The 23215-nt window shown below is 38.6% G+C and overlaps 1 protein-coding gene across 8 annotated transcripts in view; it reads left to right on the top strand.

The window, feature by feature from the left end:
- Stk33 (serine/threonine kinase 33) overlaps positions 1-23215 on the top strand; it is a 176086-nt gene that overhangs the window by 134651 nt on the left and 18220 nt on the right. For 7 of the 8 annotated variants that reach the window (XM_031387809.1, XM_031387808.1, XM_031387804.1 and 4 more), the window contains one exon: positions 7013-7162. In XM_031387809.1, the coding sequence (XP_031243669.1) occupies positions 7013-7162 (150 nt within the window). Of the gene's footprint in view, positions 1-7012; positions 7163-7998; positions 8119-23215 lie in introns of those variants that run through there. The other variant, XM_031387811.1, reaches the window with a different exon arrangement.

The following is a 23215-nucleotide window of genomic DNA, read 5'->3' as shown; positions in this document are numbered from 1 at the left end:
AATTTACATGTAAATAAAGAAAATATCTAAAAAAATGTATACAGTTGAAAAAAATAAATGGGATCTCGTAAAAAAAAAAGAAACTATCTTTAAATATACATGACCTCAGAGAGTACAGCAGAGAGGCCTACAATCAACATGCTTGATGGAAACATTAGGAGAAACTGGGTGCACAAGAGTCTTTATATCCTGATGTAAGGGTTATTGGCATCTTAAACAAAACAAGAAACAATTCCAGAAGAGAAAATGTGTACATAATAATCTAGAATTAATTGAACATTGGAGCATTGGGAGGGAAAAAGAACATGGACTCTTGAAAATATAAAAAAGGAGACTAATAGATATCAGAGTTGAAAGTACTAAAAGATTAAAAGAAGATATATCTTCATCTATCTATCCATCCATCCATCCATCCATCCATCTATCTATCTATCTATCTATCTATCTATCTATCTATCTATTTATCTTATATATCTTCTTTTAATCTTTTAATCTATATATTATAATATATACATTATATATATGTATATGGTAGAGCAGTTGAAATAGTCAATTCAGATGGCACAAACGTGCAAATTTAGAAATAGTTATGAATAATTTGATTTAGATTCCCATTTAAAGATATATTATAAAACTGAATTTTAAAAATCTAGCTCTTTATAACAAGTACATTTGTTTTTTTAAACTCTTATTAAATTTGTTCTTTGACTATTCCATACATGTGTGTATATAATGCATTCTGATTTCCTGAACTTAAAATGTCAGAGGGATAAAACCCAAATGGAGTAAAGCAAGATAAAATTATTTGGAAAAGTAAGACTGAGAGTGAAGCTGAGCCAAGCAGGACTCAAAGGCAGGGCAGACTGGCAGGGACAGTCTTTTAAAGGATAAACAAATAGATAATATGTTAGGAAATTTTTTGGTTTTGTTGTTTTATGTGTCTGAGGGTTTTTCCTGCATCTATGTCTGTGTGCTCACACCCCTCTGTACCTCTAGTTCCAGGGGATAGACCACCATCTTCTGGCTTCCTGGAGCACTGTGTGCATGTGCTGCACATGCACACAAGCTGGGAAACACTTACATAATAAGATAAAAATGAATAGATCTTTAATGCAAAGTATTTTTCTTATAGATTTGTGTTGTAGTTCTCTATGTGTTTTGAATATAAGCCCTTTGTCATTTATATAGAAGCACACACATGAGTGCATATATATGTATATCATTTCCTCCTAGTCTATAATGTATCTTTTCCAATTTTTAGTGCTGTCTTTGGTGTACAGTTACAACTTTGGTAAAAAATTCCACATATTACCTTTTTTTCTGATATTTTTTATTAGATATTTTCTTTATTTACATTTCAAATGATATTTCCTTTCCCAGTTTCCCCTCTGGAAAAAAAAAAACAAACCTGTTCTCTTCCCCCCTCCCCCTGCTCTCCAACCCACCCTTTTCCTGGTCCTGGCATTCCCCTACAATGGGGCATAGAACCTTCACAGGGCCAAGGGCCTCTCCTTCCATTGATGGCCGACTAGGCCATCCTCTACTATACACATGCTGCTGGAGCTATGAGTTGCACCATATGTACTCTTTAGTTCATGGTTTAGTCCCTGGGAGCTCTGATGGTACTAGTTAGTTCACATTATTGTTCTTCCTAAGGGGCTGCAAACCCCTCAGTTCCTTGGGTCCTTTCTCTAGCTCCTTCATTGGGGACCCTGTGCTCAGTCCAATGCATGGCTGTGAGCCTCTACTTCTGTATTACTTGGGCTCTGGCAGAGCCTCTCAAGAGACAACTGTATCAGGCTCCTGTCGGCCAGCACTTGCTGGCATCCACAATAGTGTGTTGGTTTGTTGATTGAATATGGGAAGGATTCCCAGGTGGAGCAGTCTCTGGATTGTCCTTCCTTCAGTCTCTATTCCATACTTTGTCTCTGCCACTCCTTCCATGGGTATTTTGTTTCCTCTTCTAGGAAGGAACAAAGTATCCACACTTTGGTCTTCCTTCTTCTTGAGTTTCTTGTGGTTTGTGGATTGTACTTTGTGTATTCCGAGCTTCTGGGCTAATATCCACTTATCAGAGAGTGCATACCGTGTGTGTTCTTTTGTGATTGGGTTACCTCACTCAGGATATTCTCCAGATCCATCCATCTCCCTAAGAATTTCATAAATTCATTGTTTTTAATAGCTGAGTAATACTCCATTGTGTAAATATACCACATTTTCTGTATCCATTCCTCTGTTTTTCTTGTATACTTAATAGTCTCTCTGACCTGCCCAATATTTTTTTTTTACCTACTCCAAGGTCATGAAGATGATCTCCTAAGTCTCCTTCAGAAGATTTTCTAGGTGTAGCCTCATATTTATATTTTTGCTATATTATGAAGTTCTTTTCACATATATTGTAATGTAGGAATCGAGGTTCATGATTCCTTTCCCCAGGACTGGATACCCAATGGTCTTGGCAATACCATTTTGAATGAAAAAAAATATAAGGTCTGATACTCATTGCATCAAGTTAAAACAGCTAAAGAAACATTATACTTTGAATTCACACAGGCATGATTAAAATATAAACAAGACAACAAGGAAGTGGCAGTCCCCTCAGGAAGGTAGGATAGAGGAAAACCAAGTAGATGGATGCAGTTTAGTATCCATTTCATCTTGTATAGACATATCTCAGAATGCATTACATTATTAATGAGTGAATAAGTGAAAGTAAGTCTTTAGATGGATTAATGATGAAAGTACATTTTGAGCAGCAAAGATATAAATGCAGTTCCAGTGTATACAAAACCCAAGGAAAGGTATTTAGAATCACCAAAATGATATTGAACTCTCTACCTTCGAATAATTTAATTATGTCCTTCATTTTTCAATGGAAGAAAAGACACAAAAAAACTCACTTTTAAAAGATTTTCCATCAAGTCATTAGGTTCATTTGCTTCCTAAACACCTACACAGAAAATTTGGATGGTCTTTGGTCCTACAAAGATTTAAATATATATATAAATATATATATATATACATATATATATACATATATATATATTAAAGGTAGATGCGAACTATGCCTTCTTTTTCTTGTTAAGTGGAAGAGGCTGACTTGAGGGAAAAAGCACAGAGATTACTACAAATCCGTGCTCAAGCAGTTAAAACAGCTAAAGAAACTGATTCCTTAAGCCATCTATGCACACATGTCCCTTGAAAAGCCTCCTGTACAGCCAGGTGTGTGCACACCTCAGTCCGAAGAGTGTTGGTTTGAAATATATTGAGTTTGAAGACTCAGCTTTACCTCTAACTAGAAATTCTCTGCTGGCAGTTGGAGATGTGCCTCTGTAATACAGTCATCTCCCAGGCTCCTTCCTCCTGAAGACTACGAGTATCAACATTAGTCTCATCCACACATTTGAAGCTACACTTGTGAGAAATCAATGAAGTGGCTGCTTACCTAAGGGCCACTGTTACCATACAGGCCATCAGGGTAATTGATCATTCCGTCTCTGTGAGGCTCTCTATACACATGTTTTTCCAGCTGTTTGCATTGCTTCTTAGTCATAAGAACTCCATGGGATTGCCCATGGTAAATGGTTCACCATTTACATGTAAATGGTGATCAAAACAGGAAAATAATGCTCTACCCTCTTTCAGTAGAGATAATTATCATTAAGTATCCTATGTGTGCTCTTCATGCAGTTTTATGTGTACACATTACACAAATAGGTTCAATATCCTGTAAACTACTCTTTTTCATTTAATATATATTGGGGAGATTCCCTTATTAAGAAAAAAGTGCAATATTGTATCTCAAATTATGGATGTTCTATATTATTTTGTAAATTTCTCCCTCTGAATATGGAATATATAAATTGTTTCAGGTCTTTCTTGTTACAATCAGTGCCACAACAAATGTTCTCATAAATAACATATTTATAGAATAAATTCCAAATGACAAAATTACAGGTCAGAGAGACTGCATTATCTATTTTGATAGGTTACTGATAGTTTGCCTGCCATAGAAAGGAAGTAAATAAGACTCCTTGGGTCTAGGTAGAGTACTCAGCAGCTAAGAGTGCTCATTCAGCTTTTGGAGAAGACCATGGCTTGGTTCCCAGAACCCACACTGGGCAGCTCACCTGTAACTCCAGCTCCAGGAATTTCAGTAATCTCTCCTGTACACTGCTGGACTCTGGAAACCTGCACACACACACACACACACACACACACACACACACACACACGTATACACATGTACTCATACACAAGTATGCACATATGTACATGTGCACATGCACACATGTACATACATATGCACATATACACACCTAAAAATAAATCCTTAAAGAACGAAATAAAATTTGACTACACCATCATGAATGCGAGTTATTATCACATTTTAATTTATTCACATTGTTAAGTAAAAATCAGCATCTCATTATTTGGATTGGTCTTTATTAACTAAGAAAGATCTATGTCCAAACATCTCTGTCAAAATCCTAAATATAAAACTCCCTAGTCATTGTAGATATGCATAAAGGTGAAATACATTTAAGCCAATGTTCACTTAGCATATTATAGAATGTTAGGAATAAGAAGATTGCCAGGTTGGTAGTGGCATTGCTGTTGGTAAACATTTACCAAGGCTGGTTTACGTAGTCCTGCCTTCTTGCCCTAGGAGTGACCTCATGGAGTGAAGGTCAGTGTTTGTGTCTGGAAAATTCTCCCAATGCTTGCTACATTTTAATCTGCTTCCAGTATTGTATTGGTGTGCTTTCTATGTCATGAGATACTTCTTAGATTTCTCTGCAGGCATCCTTCCTTGCATCATTTCCATCGTTCTGGTCCAACTCCTTCAATTGTCAAATTTGCCTTCACTACTTCCTTTGGTTGTATGAAAATCAGGGAGGTCAGCCCCCCTATCACAAGCTATTTCCTTTGTTATTCCACTTCTGTTTGATTGAAGCTTCATTCCTAGTATGAACATTTTCTTTTCTTTGCCTCACTTTTATCTTTGTTGACTAATTCCCTGGAGACAAGGAGACACATGGATGAACTGACCAACAGATAAGTAGTATCCAAGAACCAATACACTTAGAAAGCAGTGATACAGTTGGTCACTGATCATGATGTGGGCTGCAAAGCCAGTGATGAGGCTCGCAATTGATATAATGACATTTAATATAGCCAAGTGAGTGAAGATTGAGCTGTGCTCTTGAGGGACTGAAACTGTTAGTTAAATCATAATATGCTGGTCAAGACTTTGAAAAACAAATATTGCTGCAATGAACTGCTGTCATATTGTGCAGATAGCATATGAACTCCACTGTGATTACTGTGATTACATGGTCATGTGTAGACAGGTTCATCTTGCTAAAGCTTCTTAGAGGTGACTTGCAGAATACAAGCATTTACTTTGTTTTTCCTATCAGGGTAGGCTGCATATTCTATGGTAAAGAATGACTTCCAAGTCTCAGTGCTTAGTATCTTCCATTGAAAATTGCCTGGCAGGAGTCTAAGTTGCTCCAGATCTTTGTAGGCACCAAGTAGGAACTGGGAGCATCACGAACTATGTACTGTCTCCAAAAATGAATCACCTAAAAATGATATGTTTATTCTGATAAAGTCACACAATCTTTTTCAAAGAGGGGAGAAAACTGAAATTCACAATATCCAAAGAATTAACCTGAGGAACACTTATTTAAACAGGACTGAGGTTACTGACAGATATTTCAGATTGTCTCTTTGCTAATTAGAGAATCAAATTGAGCTCATGATGTGTATATTCAAAGTTGAGGAGCCTAGGTACTGTGAATTCTGACAGAAGTCAGGATGAAAGTTGCAAGTCCTATAGATCATGAATCAATCTGACAGAAGCTCTGAGGCAAGCTGGCAGTTTAGATGGCTCTAGTCCTCCATGACTGCTTTCTTAGCCCTGTGTATGTTCCTAATTCTGGGACACCTAATAGAGATGACTTTTAAACTGGACCTTGAAGGCAGTGTAGGCCATGGTTGTCAGAAAAGGATGATAAATTGGGGGTAGAGGAGAAATGAGTACAGCCAATGTAGAGAGTACTCAGGTGCTAGGCAAAAAATAAGGCTCTGACCTTCCAGAAGAGCAGAAGAAGAGCCATGGGACTAGGTCTCCTAATGATCTCCTCTTGTTATTACCATTCTGTTCTTGATGCTGACCTATTTTTAACCATGACTATATTAAACTCAATAAATCCTCTATTGTGTATTCAGATGGCTGTCCTTAATGTGCCCTGTCTCATGGATTTCTGTGTTATTACTGCATAACACTTAAATCTACCTACATACAAAGACTACTTAGAATTTCTATATACCTGTGCCCACACTTGAAGGTCTCATTTTAACCTGATAGTGATCCAAATGTCCAGTCCAAATGTTCTCTAATAACCTAAGTTAAAGAAAATGAAGTCAAGTAGGAAGCATTTGAGCCTATGTGTGTCTTAGCACACTTGGGATGTTTGGTAAATAGTGTGAAATGGCCAATATTGGTTTGATACAGTCATAGCAGGCACAGGAATGGCACACTGAATCAGTTATAGCCAAATGGCCACATTACATAGAAATATTCCAGGCAAGAGCTTCAAATCAATGGTCTATATTCGTAGACTACTGTTTACCTAATAACTGAGTGTGGATCCATTAGCTTTTGGGCAGTGTCTTACCAGTTTCCTAAAAACAGTGCTAAAGGGGTCGTGGATGCCACACAACCACCATATTGTGTCCTTGGCACAAGCAGGCTACATTTACTCCTTCCTGACTTATGAGCAGTCTCCCTCTAACATTGTTCACACTGTAAATGATGGTATGAGGCAGTTAGCCCCCGTGGGACAGGGAGTGTGCTCCAACAGATGGCTAAAATTTTGCTACTTACCCAGCATTATAATTTTCCATATGACTATTCCTGATTTGGGGAGACTATATTAAGAAGTTTAATAATCTTTCAATTATTTGAACTGTTTATAATACAAACATTTGTTTTTAATCTTAGGGTAATACCCTTTCTTCAGCGAGACCAACCAATGTATTAGAAATGATGAAAGAATGGAAAAATAATCCAGAAAGTGATGAGGACACCAACACAGATGAGGAGACCGAGCAGCGCACAGTCTACCATCCATCTGCAAAGACAGCAAAGCAGGTAGGAGGAATGGCTGCCACAGGCACCAGGCTCTGGCACTTTCACTCATGGGACATTTGGTTGCATCTCCATCATCTCACTGTTGGTAACAAAGGCCTGCATTAGTCATCAGGCGAGGTCCTTCTTCTGCCTTCTAAGCCCTGAGATTTAGCACTGGGGCTTCATTCTTAGGACCAGTGGCTCTTTGGAGTGGAGCTGTCAGACCCTTCTCTGTGAGAGAACACATGCAGATTGAGCATCCCTAACCTGACCACTTAGCAATTTCGGATGAAGGACCTCAACCTGTAGTAAGTGCTATAGGTCTGTTAGCCTCTGTTGTAGCTGCTCGGCTCTGATGTTGTTGCACAGACTCTGGCGCAGCCAGCAAATGAGTGACCATACCTGTGTCCAGCTCAGCCTTTTCTGATGAAGCAGGTGGTATGCCAGATTTGACCCATGGCTCCAAATTCATAATTTTTGTACTCTACCCAGCTACTTACAGAATTTGGAATCAGTTTATATACTATATGCAAAAGGTAATAATTATGTCAGCCAGTTATTTGTGTATTGTTTCATAAAAACCTAAACTACATTGGTTTACCATGTTACCCGAATAGATCTGAACACAGTCTCATGTCTGTAGTATAGTCTTGTTAGCATTTTGATTCTAGGTTGTAGTCTATTAACTGGACATCCCAAAGGTTTGCCCAAGCAACTCCTTCCCTGCTTTTTATATATGTCAGTATATTTTTTTTTCAGTTTGGGTTTCTTTCCTCTGTCCTGTGTGCTAGCTCTTATTTAAACTGTGCATCCTGTGCTCAGCAGTCCAGATTTCTTCCTTTGTTGTTGCCTTCCAGATCTCTATAGGCAGCAGATAGGCAGAGCACAAGGGTGAGCCCTGAGCCTTTGCTGGGAATGTGTAGGACTTCTGGTCCCACTCTTAGTCAAGATTCCTGCCAGAACCTTACAGAAAACAGCTGGGAGAGTAACCTGTTGGCTGGGAAGTTCTGCATCTACTGAAAAGTAAAAACCTGAATTAGAAGCTTAACATTGTGACTTAGATTGTGTGAAAGAACCACACTTTTTCCATAATGTAAACATAAGCTTATTTGAATTCCCTTCTTGTTTCCTCTGATAACTACTACATTGCTTAGCACAATGTGTATTTTATATTCTCTTTAAAAGTAATATCCTAAACCAACGTTTACTTTTTTTGTTGAACATAGTTTGAAGGTTTCTGTTGGTTGACATGGCAGCGTGTACATCTTCATAGTTACATATACACACATACATAACAAATTAGGTGTTCACATTTGTATAATGTATATGTACATGCATCTATATGTATACATATGTAAATAGATACACAACACATGTTTTGTAGTGCTAGGTTATATCTGTATTTATCAATCAATGTGACATAAAATTTCCTTGTGGATCAAATGCATTTGCTCTCCTTTTCCACTGCTCTGCCATTTTCTTTCTCTATTCCAGACATCCTGCAAATCACTGGTTAAAGTGATCTGCTCTGGTCTTGGATACTTCATGTAAGGGAGAAAAAAATTATAATGTGAGTTTTGTCAGGTAATGCTAGGAATTTCAGTGGTCAAACACTTGAGAAGATAACATTCCATTTCAGCAAGAATAACTTACAACATCAATGACCAGGCTGGGCCACAGGAGCAGCCCCTCCCAGGATGGGCTTAGAAAGCTTGCTGCTTACCATGCTTCTGCAGCTGTTCCTGCAGTGCAGGTAGCACTTTGCCTTTGGTGTGTTCCCTTGCTTAGGCTTCTCTGTGATGTATGGGGAGGAACTTAACATTGGGAAATTTTTTTGAAGTTTGTTACATATTTAAAAAGACATATTCCCCCCCCCCGACATATTTCTCATACATATTGTTTCACTGGTTTTTATAAGTAAATATTCTCTTTTCCTAATTAGGTCAAACTTTATGGTAAAAATTACTTCTAGTCTTTCAAATTTTTATTAACAATAAAAAGCAGAGTGTGGAAATCCTGAACAAAGTGGAAGAATTCCCAAGCATGGGATCAAGATTGTCACTTCTGTGTTCACAGAACTGAAAAACACAAAAGTCAAAATCAAAACCAAAACAAAACCAAACCTTTCATTCACAAGGTAATAAAGGTGGTCTTGTTAGGACCATACCACTCTCCTCCTCTCTCAAGGAGATAAGCTGCCGCTCCCTCCAAAAGTCTTCAGGATCCAAGGCTTCTCCAGAGGGAAGAGAGAACCAGGAAAGCAGCCACTTCCAGAGATTATAAAACACTGCAGGGGGTGCCCCCTCCATTTTTAGTTCATGGGGAGCTTAGAGAAAGAAGGACAGCCAGAGAGGAGCTAGCAAAGAGGCAAGTCCACTGCAGAGACCAGTACACCATGGACACAGAAGTTTATTATGCCTGTGGCTGGGTAGCCCCAAAAGCAGACTCACCAGGGAGCAAGTAGCAAGACTACCACAATGGCAAGAAAAGCACTCTGTGCCAAGCTGGATTAGTGGCAGTTGCGCACCCAGCAGCTCAGCTGAACTACAGGGCATAACAAATTGTCTCACTAAAGAGCAGAATAAAGCCAGTTGCCACAATTGAATTCAAAACAAAGGCAGCAGCCTAACTATCTAGAGATCTTGGTTGGCCAGTGATTTTGCCAGCAGGGGTGGCCACCATCATCACATAAAACAAAGGCTGTTGTTTCCAAAGTGTCCACAGAAGCCAACATAGCTGCTTCTGCAAATATGAAAACCCAATGACAGAGCACAGGATTACAAAGACAGATAGTGAAATACCTTTAATCCCAGTACTTGGGAAGCAGAGGCAGGTGGATCTCTGAGTTTGAGGCCAGCCTGTGTACAGAGTAAGTTCTAGGACAGTCAGCGCTTCATAGAGAAGCCCAGTTTCAAAACAAAAATCAAAACAAAACAAAAAAACCAAAACCACAAACAAACAAAAAACCAAAGACTTTAGATTATCACAACCTCCAATAAAACCACAACAATAGACACAAAAGAAAGGAAGAACTATGCCATATCAGGAAAGAGAATTCACAATAATCCTCTTAAAAATTCACTGAACCCCAAGAATATATATGCATAAAGACTTAAGTGAAATCTGAAAACAATGCATGAACAGTTTTGCAAAAGCAAGACAGAAGGGACAGCGGGGAATAAGAGGGAACAGTGGAGGGAGGGAGTGGATGTAAACAATGGATTAATAAATAATGGGTGAAGAAAAAGTGTAATAGAAGCTTAAGATGAAGTGGCCACTTCCTGTAGCCAGATAGGACTTCCAGTGGAGGTAGAGGGACATCAACTCACATACAAATCCTTTAACCCAAAATTTGTTCTTCCTAGAAGATGTACAAGGATAAAGATGGAGCAGACATTGAAGGGATGGCCAACCAATGACTGGCTCAACTTGAGATCCATCCCATGGGATAGAGCCAACCCCTGACACTATTGATGTTCTGCTATGCTTGCAGAAGGATCCTAGCATAACTGTCCTCTGAGAGGCTTCATCCAGTTGCTGATGGAAACAAATGCAGCCAAACATTGGATTGAGCTCAGAGAGTCTTGTGGAAGAGTGGGAGGAAAGATTGAGGAAGCCAGAGGGGTCAAGGATATCACAAGAGGACCTACAGAGTCAACTAACCTGGGCTTACAGAGTATGAATCACCAACCAAAGAGCATAACAGGACTGGACAACCAACCAAAGAGCATACATGGGCATATATACACTTATGTAGCAGATGTGCAGCTTGGTCTCCTTGTGGGTCTCATAATAATTTGAGCAGGGTCTGTCTTTGACTTTGCTGCCTGCCTTTGGATCCCTTTTCCCTAGCCTGACTGCCTTGTCTGGCTTCAGTGGAGAGGACACATCTAGTCCTTCTGTGACTTGATGTGCCATGGTAGGTTGGAACCCATGGGGAGCTTTCCTTCTTAGAGAAGGGGAGCGACAAATTGGGGCAGATGTGTGTGTGTGTGTGTGTGTGTGTGTGTGTGTGTGTGTGTGAGGGTGGGATTGGGAGGAGAGGATGGAGGGAGGTTGTGATGGGGATGTAAAGTGAGTAAATCAATGAACAAAAAGATGAGAAAGAGTGAGATTAAAGACAGAACATTTGAAATTTCTCAGTCTAATATCAAAGAGAAGGGGTGAGTTATAAAGAAAGCTTACAGAAACTGTGGGCCCCCATCAAGAGACCTAGTCTATGTGTAATAGGAATTAAAGAAAGTAGGGAGTGATAAATAGAGCCAGAAAACATATTTAGTAAATATAGGATGAGGACAGGTTTGATGGTTGCACATCCTTACTCAACATTCATGAAGCAGAGACAGATGGATCTCTTTGAGTACAAGACCAGTCTGGTTTACATTATCATGTTTCAGCCCAGCTAGGTCTATATAGTAAGACTCTGTCTCAAAGATAAATAAATAAAATACTAAGAAAAGATTTCCCTAATCCGAGGAAAAAGCCAACAGCCAGTCAAAGGAAGTTCACATATCTAAACTCAAATAGATCCCAAAGAGGAGCTTCCCATGTCACACAAGAAGACACTACCAACAATCAGAACAAAGAAAAATCCCCCAGAAGATAAGCATAGAGATGAAGTCATGTCAAACAACCACAGAACCCTGCAGGCCAGGAGAGATAGAGTCATATTGTCAAATGCTGAAAGAGAAAACTGACAACCAAGAACGCCATATCTGAAAAAACTATAATTTAGAAATGAAAGAGAGAAAGACTCTCCTAGACAAGTGAAAGCCGAGGTTAAGTCATGTCTAACAAAAATGCCAAAGGGAAGACTTCAAATTAAAAGAACACTAATGTGCAATACAAAACTTTCTGAAGATACAAAATTCAAAGGTCAAAGTACAGTTCTACATAGCCCCACACCTGAAAACTCCAACCAACCAACCTTCTATACCATTGTATATAGTACATGTACATCTGTATGACTGTAAGATGAACCACTTATATTATAGAAGGGGCTGTTAGAATACAATAACCTTTTAATAGTATCAAAGAGATGAAAATTGAGACATCAGAAATTGAAAATATGAGAGGGGCGGCATTAGATTTAAAGTGTAGGCTATTTTTCTCTGTGATTGATGTTAAAGTTGTTATTTGTTTAAATTAACCTATTGTAACTATAAGATGTTTTGTATATTACTTTTCACATTGCTTTGAATAGATGCCTGACAGAAACAATAGGAGTAAAGAGAGTTTTATTTTGGTTCCTGGATCAGGGGATATAGTCCCTCATGGCTGGGAAGGAATAGCAGTTGAGGAAACTTTGCTGTTGGCAGTGGGACCTGGTCAGACCATAACAGCACTTAGAAAGTAGACAGAGTTGCAACAACACCAGAGGAGGATAAAACCCTCAAGGCTTCGCCTACTTTCTCCAGTGGGGCCCACCTCTGAAAGGCTCAGTACCTGCCTAGCTCAGCACCACCACCCAGGGGCCAAGTAAGTCCCCAAACAAATAAGCCTTCAGGGAGCATTCCAGAACAAGCCATTGCAGACGTGTTTGGTAAGCCCCATTGTAACCATAGCATTACAAACTAAAATAAATATAACATAAAATTAAGAAAGAACTAAAGTATAATGCTACAGAAAATCACTCAACTGCAAAAGTAGCTGATAAAGGAAGAAAAATACAATCTATAAAAATGTAGAAATCTAACAGTAAAATAGCAGAAGTTTCTCATACCAAGTTACCTTGAATGTAACTAAATTAAGTTCTCCAACAAAAGGCCTATGGCAGATTGAACTAACATACACACACACACACATCCACACACACACACACACACACACACACACACAATCCAAATATGTGCAAAGAGACTTGCTTCACTAGTAGGGACCCACACAAATTGAAACTTAATGGCTAGAAATATAGGAAACAAAAGAACAGGAATAGCTACAGTTCTGTCAGATAAAATAGACTGCAAGTCAAATCTGTAAAAAGGAAAAAGGTAATACACAGTGATAAATCAACACAACATGTTCTACTTGTTGTAAGTGGGTATGCACTCCACAGCCCCTAGAGTACAGGAATCAACAGGTCAAAAGGGAAAGAGACACTGTGGCATATTAATGGTGGATCAGATCATCCAAAGAGAATAGCAATCAAGAAACATGGTCCACTCTAAACCATATAGACTTAGTAGTCTTGACACAATAAACCACCAAATAGCCAAAGAATACACATTCGTCCCAACTTCACAAGGAAAGGGACTGGATTAGACTTTAGGCAAAAAAAGTCTTAGTAAATCCAAAATATCAAAATTATACCAAGCATCTTGTCCAACAATAATAAAATAAAATGAAACAAAAAATTAAAACTAGCAGCAGGCACTCTGGAACATTTCCTGAAGGGCTCAGCTCTAAGATCAACAAGGGACCTCATGAAACAGAAAAGCTTCTGTAAAGCAAAGGACACATTTATTTGTCAATAGGACAAATCAGCAACCTACAGATTGGAAAAAAATCTTCACTAACCCCATATATGATAGAGGACTAATATTCAAAATATATAAAGAATTCAAGAAGCTAACCTCCAAAAAACCCAAACAACTCAATCAAAAAATGGAGTATAAAGGTAAACAGAATTCACAACAGAGGAATCTCGAATGCTCAAGGAGCACTTAAAGAAATATTCAAAGTCCTTAGTCATCAGGGAAATGCAAATCAAAACAACCCAGAGATTCCACTGATATCTACCTGAAGACCCAGTTATACCACTCTTGGGCATGTACCCAAAAGATGCCCCAACATATGACAGGGACACAAGCTTCACTATGTTCATAGTGGCATTATAGGTGATAGCCAGACACTGGAAACAACTCAGATGTCCCACAAATGAAGAATGGATACAGTAAATGTGGTTCATTTACACAATGGAATACTATTCAGCTATTAAGAACAAGGACATCATATGTTTTACAGGCAAATGTGTGGAACTAGAAAATATCATCCTGAGGTAATCCAGACCCAAAAGAACATACATGGTATGTATTCACTAATAAGTGGATATTAACCAAAAATGTACAGAATACCTAGGATACAATCCACAGAACTCAAGAAGGATAACAAGCCAAAAGGCCCAAGTGAGGATGTTCCCACTTGGGAGGGAGAAGAAAGCAATCATGGGAGGCAGAGGGAGGAAGGGACCTGGGTGAGAGAGGGGTGGGGGAGGAGAAAGGGGGAACATGATCAGGTATTAGGGGACAAGGGGAAACAGGAGAGAAGCCCTGAGGGTCAGCAGAATGAATGGAAATATGCAACCTCAAGGGTGGGAGGTGGACGGACCCTCTTGAAAGTACCAGAGACCTGGGAGGTGAGAGATTCTCAGGATTCAAAAGGGAGGCGCTTTAGATGAAATGCCCTACAGTGGGGAGAGGGACCTTGTAATAGATAGATAGATAGATAGATAGATAGATAGATAGATAGATAGATAGATAGATAGATAGATAAAGATATATCTATTTTTAATCTTTCAGTACTTTCAGCTCTGATATCTATTAGTCCATCTCCAATAGAAATACAGGACATCAAAGCCTATAGGTACCATCCAAAGAGCATATAGCCCAAGATTTTAGAAAGGTCTATTTAGCACAGACAGAATTTTCATGTTGTCCATATACTTGGCCTCATTGCTAGCAAGGGAACCTATGGTTGTTTTTATTTTCTTTGAGGGTGGGAGCTGTATTTTTTGTAAATATTAAGACTTTTGTGCCTTACCTGCTTACTTTAAATATTTATGTCTAATGTTTTTCTCTTATTTCTCCTTTTCACTATTTAATTTTAATACTCTTCTATTCTTAAATTCTTTCCTCTCATTCCTTTAAAAATCCTTTATTGGACTGCTTCTTCTTTTCTTCTTTTCCCTTTGCTGTTTCATTTTTCTTTTCCTACTTTTCCATTTTTACATCTTTAAGTAGATTTTCTCTCTTCTCCTTATCCACCTTTTATTTTTTCTTCCTTTATTCTTATTTCCCTCCCTTTATTAGCCAGCATTTTTTTTAGTTTATTCTTTATTATCTTTGCCCCCTCTTATTTGTTATTATTGGTGTTGTGGTGGATAATTATTTTTAAATGATGATTATATTTTCAAATTGTTAGTATATTATACTGTCACCAAAGTTTGTATACTTCTTCCTAAAAGGCACTGGTGATTGAGCTTAGTTCTTTGAGCATTTTAAGGGGAGTTTGTGGCTGAGCTTCTCCTAGCCCATTCCAATTATGTGTGACAAACCCCAATCCAACTATTAATTAATTCCACCTGAACTGTGGGATTATAATAGATTAAAACTCTCAGACAATGACTTAACCCCAGGCATGCAAATCTCAATGTAGAAATATAGGAAATATGAAAAGCAAGGCAACATGGCCCTCCCCTGATCCACATGTTGACTATCCACAGTAACTGAATCTAATGATACATAAATACACTCTTGTACAAAGAATTTATAACACAAATTTAAAAATCAACAAACTCAGGGAAAATATGATGGGAGTGGGGAGATAGTTAGGAGGATAGTTCAATTGATAATGTGTTTGCAAAATGCTAACCATGCAAGCACAAGAATTCTAGTTCAATCCCTAAGACCCAAATTAGAAAGAAAGAAAGGAAGGAAGGAAGGAAGGAAGAAAGAAAGAAAGAAAGAAAGAAAGAAAGAAAGAAAGAAAGAAAGAGAGAGAGAGAGAGAGAAAGAAAAAGAAATTCATTCACCCAGGCATGGTGCCTTTTGTTATCCCACATCAGGAATGACAGACAGATGATTCCCTGGGACTCACTGTTCAGCCAACCAGCCTAGAATAACACCCAAGGTTGTTCTTTGAATTCACATGTATGTTTACACAGAGAAAATATGAATAGACAGCTAAATGAAATAAGACAATTTATTATATGAAAGAAAAATTCAATAAAGAAAGGTTCTGGGAAAGTCAAGAAGAAATCTTGGAAATAAAAAGCTCAATAAATCAAATAAAAGGCTGAGTTAAAAGCCTCACCAATGACTGGATCAATGGGAAGAATATCAAGGCTTAAAGGAAGATTTATGGATTAGAACGTTCAGACAGTGTTACAAGAAAAATAAATTATAAACAGAAAATGGAAGAACTTTGGGGTAAGATTAAAAGACATGCTTAGGAATCTTGGCATAGACTCAGATGTAGAGATACAGAATAATGACATAGAAAAATCTATTCAGTGAAATGATCACATGTAATCTCCCAAGTTGAGGGCAACATATGAATATTCAAACACAGAAAGCATTAAGACTGAACGGACATGACCAGAAAAAGAACCTCTTCGTGCCATATTATACCTAGAATGCCAAGAGTACAAAGAGGTGAGAACTGCAAGGTTGTTTATAAAGTTAAATGTTTTGGAATAACAGTAAATATTTGAGAAGAAACTCTAAAGGTCAGTAAGATATAGCGTAATTTATTTCAAGTTCTACAAAAAATTTAACTCAACCTGTTTTATTATGTCTGACAAAATTATCCTTCAGGATGCAAAGAAAAATAAATACTTCTAGGCATGAACTGGAAACTAAAAGTTATTCATGATCACTGAGTCAGAATTGCAGAAGATATTTATGGGATCTTACATATAGAGGATGAAGATAAATACATTATGAGAACATGGGCAATAATGAATTTCATTAGAGTAATTGGTAAGCAAATGAGAAGAATTAGGAAAGAACCAAACATTAGGAGGACAAAAAAAAAAAAAATGCCATGAACTAGTAAATACTTTCCAATAATAACACTAAATGTACTTAATTATTCAATTAAAAGACAAGGAGTAGCAAATTAGATTTAAAAAAAGAAACCCAACTTTTTGCTGTCTGCAAGAAACCCATCTTGTGGGATATTCCATGTATTGGCTGAAAGTTAAAGAAGAGAAAATAATGTTCCGGGCAAATTAAAATTCAAAGCAAACAGAAATAGCTATACAAATACATTAAAAGATCTATGTCAGGCCAAAACCAGTCAGAAAAGGCAAACAAAGTCATTACATATTGACATAGGAAGCAATCTACTAAAGAGAACATGATGATTGTAAGTATATATGCACTAAATATCTATGTACCAAATTTCATAAAACAGATACAATTGGACCTAAAGAGATAGACTCTTATATAACAAAAGTAGAATATTACTCATTCTCACAAGTATATTGGTTTGGGGGGCATAAAGACTGATATCAGAGCTAACTTATTTTATAGATCTAATAGACTTGCTAGACATCAACAACATTTATAGTCCAATGGCTGCAGAGTGCACATTCTTTTTAGAAGCTCATGGAACTGTCACCAAGCAGATTATATTGTAGAAAATAAATAAGTTTGGACAAATGTAAACAAATTAAAGTAATTTATTGTTATCAGTAACTTATTTGATCACAATTGAATGAAACTAGAAACTAATGGTTATAGCAATTGCAGGGATTACACAAACATATGAAGACTAAACAATATACATTGGAATGACAATTGGGTTATTGAAGAAATTAAAGGAAAAAAATGAAAATTTTCTAGAATTAAGTGAAAACAGGAACACAGCACACCAGCATCTGTACAAATCAAGACAGTTCTAAAAGGAAAGTTTATAGATATGAGTGGCTACCTTTTTAAAAATATGAGAGATAACAAATAACCTAATGATGTATCCAAAGGTCTTGGAAAAATGAAAGCAAGCCAAAGCCAAAATTAGTAGAAGAGAAGAATTGATAAAATTAGCCCAGAAGCTAATAAACTGAAAACTAATAGGCCATCACAAAGAACCAGGGAACAAAGAGAAACACAGGATAAACCCTTAGCCAAACTCATCAAAGAAGGCCCGAGTTAATAAAATTAGGATAGAAGAGGAGTTAATTCAACAGATAATGGGGCTGGAAAGATGGCTCAGTGGTTAAGAGAATTTGCTGTTCTTCTGGAGGAAGAGTTCAAAGGTCAGTGGTTAAGAACACTTGCTGTTCTTTGGGGGTTTGGGGGGAGCAAGGGCAAAGTCCAATTCTCTGCATGACATGATGGCTCACAGTAGTCTATAACTCCAGTTCCAGGATATCAGATGCCATATTCTAGCTTCCATAGATACAAGGCATGCACATGGTACACAGATATACATGCAAGCAAACTTTCCATATATATAAAAAATGTTTAATGAAAAAAATATCACTGAAACCCAGATGTCTGCTAAGAATTATTTTTAAAACATATTCCAATCATTTGAAAAACATAGATGAATTGAACAAATTTCTAGGAAAATATGATCCTCCAAGATCAAACCAAAAAAGACATATAACCCTATAGATCAGGAACTAGCAATGGGGCTGAAGTAATAAATACCTCCATCAACAAGAAGCCCTGGACCAGTTCTTTAGAAAACAATTAACATCAATATTCTTCATGCTATTTTATAAAACAGGAAGGCAAAGAATGTTAGAAGAATCATTATATGGAACAAATATTACTCTCATATCAAAACTGTATAAGGATATAAGAAAAACAATGTCAATGATGAAAACTATAGGCCAGTATCCTTGATGAATATAGATTAAAAATATTCAATAAAATTCTCATTAGCCAGATTTAACAGTACATTAAAAGGACCATAGCCATGGTAGAGTCGGTCTCATTTGAAAGGTATAAGGATTGTTCAACATGTACAAATCAACAAATATAATATGGCACATGAACAGAATGGAGGATCACATAATAATCCCAATAGATATTTTTTAAAATGTCTTTGATAAAATTCAACATTGTTTCATGATGAAATCTTAGAAAAATCTAAGAAAGATTATACATCAATGAAATAAAGACTGTATATGATAGATGCATATAGTCAACATTCTACTGCACAGAGAAAAAACAAACCATTCATATGAAGTCAAGAATAAAACTCTAGTGTTGACTTTCACCACTTTTGTTCAATATAATGTTTACAATCTTAGCCAGAGCAATTAGGCACAAGAGACCAATAAAAGGGATATAAATAGGAAAGGGAAGGTTCAAATTACCTCTATTTGCAGTTGATATACTTCTGAAAGGACTTAGTTTTGATAATTTCAGCAAAGTAACAAGACATAACATTCAGCATATAAAATCAGTAGCTTTTCTGTGCACTGTAACAAACATTTCAAAGGAAGTAGGGATACCATCCTGTCCACAATAGCCCGAATCTGTAATACCTAGAAACAAACCTAGCCAAGGAGGCAAAGGACTTCTACAATGAAAAGTATGCAACACTGAGAAAGAAGCAAAGACACTAAAGACATGTTTCATCTTCATATATTGGAAAAATTAATATTGTCAAATGACTTCAGGGTTGAAATTAGTCTGATGTCAGTGCAGTCCCCAGCACCAGCCCAGTAACATTCTCCACAGAACTAAATGCAGTCCTAAAGTTCTCATGGAAGCCCAAAAGATAGAATAGCTAAAGGAATCCTAAACAGAAAGAGCGATGTTAGAATTACAATACCTGGTTTCTAATTACACTACAAAGTCATGCAGAATGAAACAGCATGTTCTCAGTACAGAAGCAGGCATGTAGACAAATTCAGTAGGTTAAGGCTCCAGACAAAACCCATACAGATACAGCACCTGGTTTCTAACAAAGGCTCCAAAATTACACTGGAGAATAGACAGCCTCTGACAACAGGGATGGGAAGACTGAATATCCATATGTAGAATGAACCTAGATCTGTGTCTCATCCTGTGCAAATCAATTCAATGTATGACTTGAAAATTGTAGTTGAAAAACCTAGGGAAACATGTAAAGACACAGCATAAGCAGAACTGGGAATGTAACTCAGTAGAGTGCCTTCCTGGAATGCACGAAGCCCAGTAATATATAACATGGTACATCAACATGGTAGCTCACATCTATGGTTCTCAGTATCTCTGTAGCCTCTTGGCTACAGAGGGGGTTTGGAGCTAGACAGAGATACATGAAACACTGTCTTGAAATACAGCCATAGGCAAGAAATCATGGGCAGCACACAGTAGGCACATCCATACACCCATGTTTACTACAGTGCTAGTCACAAATGGCAAGAACAGAGTCAGTGCTGGGACCTACCTTTGAGAGATTGGATAGCCAGGTGGTGGAGGTGCACACCTTTAATCCTAGCACTTTGGAGGCAGAAGCAGGCAACTCATCTCTGTGAGTTCCAGGCCAGCCTGCTCTACAGAGCAAGTTCAAAGACAGCCAGAGCTACACAGAGAAACTCCCATCTAGAAAACAAAGCAAAAACAAAAACAAAAACAAAAAACAAAAAAGCCAAAAAGAAGAAGGAAATGGGGAGGAGGAAGAAGAGGAGGAGAAGGAGAAAAGCTATACACAATAGAGTAGTATTCAGGCATAAAGAATGAAATCTTACGATTCTCAGAAATGTGGACTGAACTGAAGATAATCAGGTGAAACAAACAAAACTCAGAAAGACACATTAAAAATTTTATTTCTGTATGTAAAATGTACAGGAACAATGATGTAAAAGATAAAAAGTGTACTGTTAAGAAAGAAAAGGTTCCCTCTGTCAACAGGCACAGAGACACCTTGTTGATGGTGGTGTTTTTATACCAGTCACTTTGTTGATGGTGGTGCTCTTATACCAGTCAGGGGCAGAGCGGATGACAGTCCTTTGTTCATCCTAGCTTGATGGCTGGCTAGGTAGTCACATAAAAATCAAATCAAATCCAGGCAGCACAGCACAGAAGGAGGAAGACAGAGACCTGTATTTCACCATGCCACACAGTGCTGGTTAGGAAAGACACCCACAGACCTGCCCCTCTGCCCCATGGCACAGGCAGGCCATAGACACACAGAATCTGCCTACTACCATGCAGACAGAGACCTGCAGACTGACATGCCACCCCCACACCTGCCCTTCTGAGCATAGCATAGGCAGGCTGTAGGTACCCACTTGCCACCACACCCTCTAGCATGGATGGAGGATGTCACCAAGGACCCACCAGCCATGTGGCCTGCCTACATCGAGAGCCACCACAATGTGCAAATATGTGGTAGACAAATATGGGAAAGAGAAGTGGGGCAGCTTGAGCATTATGAAGAGAGATGGAACTGGAGACTCAAGGGTGGAGAGGAGGAGGCTGCTGTGAGTGACCAGCCCTGCCACTTGGAGACATGGTGAGGTTCCAGCCCAAGCTGCCACTGAGGGCCAAGTATGGGTCCATAGTTATGTAATGGTCCGTGTCGGTGTCAGAGGCTCATGTAAGCACTAAAGAACATGGGACATCTCTGGTCAGGGCAGCCACTGGGGATCACATGGATGTCCAGGGGCTGTTCAGAACCGGCCCCTCCCCTCACTGACTGGGGTGCTCTGGAGAGCTGGCCCCACCCACCTCTTACTCCCAGCAGCAATCCTGAAGCTGGCCCTGGTGGCAGGGATATGAGTGAGCCAGCCCTGAGGGTGAGTGTGGGAGAATTGACTCTGGCAGTTGGGAAATCTGCCAACTGAGCCCTGCCCCTCACCAGCTGCATGCAGCATTCTGGGAGAATTGACCTTGCACGTTATTTGGACAAGCAGAGCTGACCCTGATGATAGAGGCACAGGTGAGCCAGCCATTAGAGCAGGAGCCTTGGAGAGCTGGTCCCTACCACCACTCATCTGTTATGAGGTGGCCTGGGTACTGGGATGATGCCTTCTCCCTCTCCCACCCACCCTTGCCACCTGCAGTGGTTGGGTGGAGAAAACAGGAGAGCAATCCCTGCCCCCTCACTGGCTGTAGTACTCAGAGAGAGGGCCTTGCATGGGTGAGTCAGCCCCAAGGGTGTGAGAGGAGGAGAGCTGGCCCAGCCCATTGCCAGCTGGGCTTTGTCTTGACTGGGTGGCACAGTGGAGCTGGCTCTGGAGGTGTGGGTGCAGGTGAGCCTGCCTGAGGAAATGAGAGCAGGAGATCTGACCTGCCTCCTGCCACCTAATGGTGGCATTAGGTGGCCTAGCTGGAGCAGTACTGGAGAGTTTGCCCGGGTGGTGCAGATAAGGGAGAACCATGCTGACCAGCTCAGCTACTACCCAGGCCCAGATCCAGGGCTCTGAGTTGACTGGCCCCAAAATCTATATAGTCTGTAAGTGTGTAAAAGGGCCCATCTGGATGTGTGAAAGGGCTAGTCCTGCTGATCTAAAGCTACAGAATCTCAATGACACAGGGCAACAACAGAATAATCAGGAAGACTTCCAGTAAAGATCCAATATTGATGGTATCACAGAAGCCAGAGACCTCAGACCAGACCAATGACTCATTGTAATGAACATTTGCAAGTAAAGATGTGTAGACAGAGGGATGAATATACTGTGGGACACTGCGACATAGTACAGCTTCCAGGATGAGTTTTTTTTCTGTGTGTGTGTGTGTGTGTGTGTATGTGTGTGTGTGTGTGTGTGTGTGTGTATTTTTTGAGGAGGACTTTGTAAGAGTGAAGGGCATATGAAGGGACAGGGAGATGATCAGGACTGGGGTGCATGATGTGTAACTCACCAAGAATCAATAAAAAGTTAGAAAGAATAAAAAAGAAAAAAGAAAAAGGGTATCAGAGAAATTGGGGAGGAAGGATAGGATAAACTATAGGGTGGTGACTATGATCAAAGTATGTTATATATAAAATATAGAAATGTCACAATAAAATGCATTATTTTGTGCAATTAATATGTAAAGACTTCACTGAAGAAATGCTTAAATTGAAAATGACACAGTAAAGATGAAGACTGTAAACAACAAACACAGAGAAAGCAGTAATAAAAAAGCTTTAAGGTGACAGGTTAATTACCATAAGTTGATCATTACTCATGGTGTCACAAATTGGCACATCACGTTGTATGTGATAAATATGTACAAAAAAGTAAAATTCAAAAATGATAACTAGAAATATCCATGTAGGATTATGCAGTGTCAATATTCTTAAAAGTGAGAATTTTAAGTTTATTAAAAGTTTCTATGAATTTGACATTTATGGGAAAAGTTTTGCACATTGAGATTAGACTTTATCGACAATTTGGTTTAAGCATATATATATATATATATA

This window comes from Mastomys coucha, unplaced genomic scaffold (genome assembly GCF_008632895.1).
Source record: "Mastomys coucha isolate ucsf_1 unplaced genomic scaffold, UCSF_Mcou_1 pScaffold21, whole genome shotgun sequence".
Taxonomy (NCBI): domain Eukaryota; kingdom Metazoa; phylum Chordata; class Mammalia; order Rodentia; family Muridae; genus Mastomys; species Mastomys coucha.
Note: the sequence above shows the minus strand (reverse complement) of the source record. Positions and strands in the feature narration are given on the sequence as shown.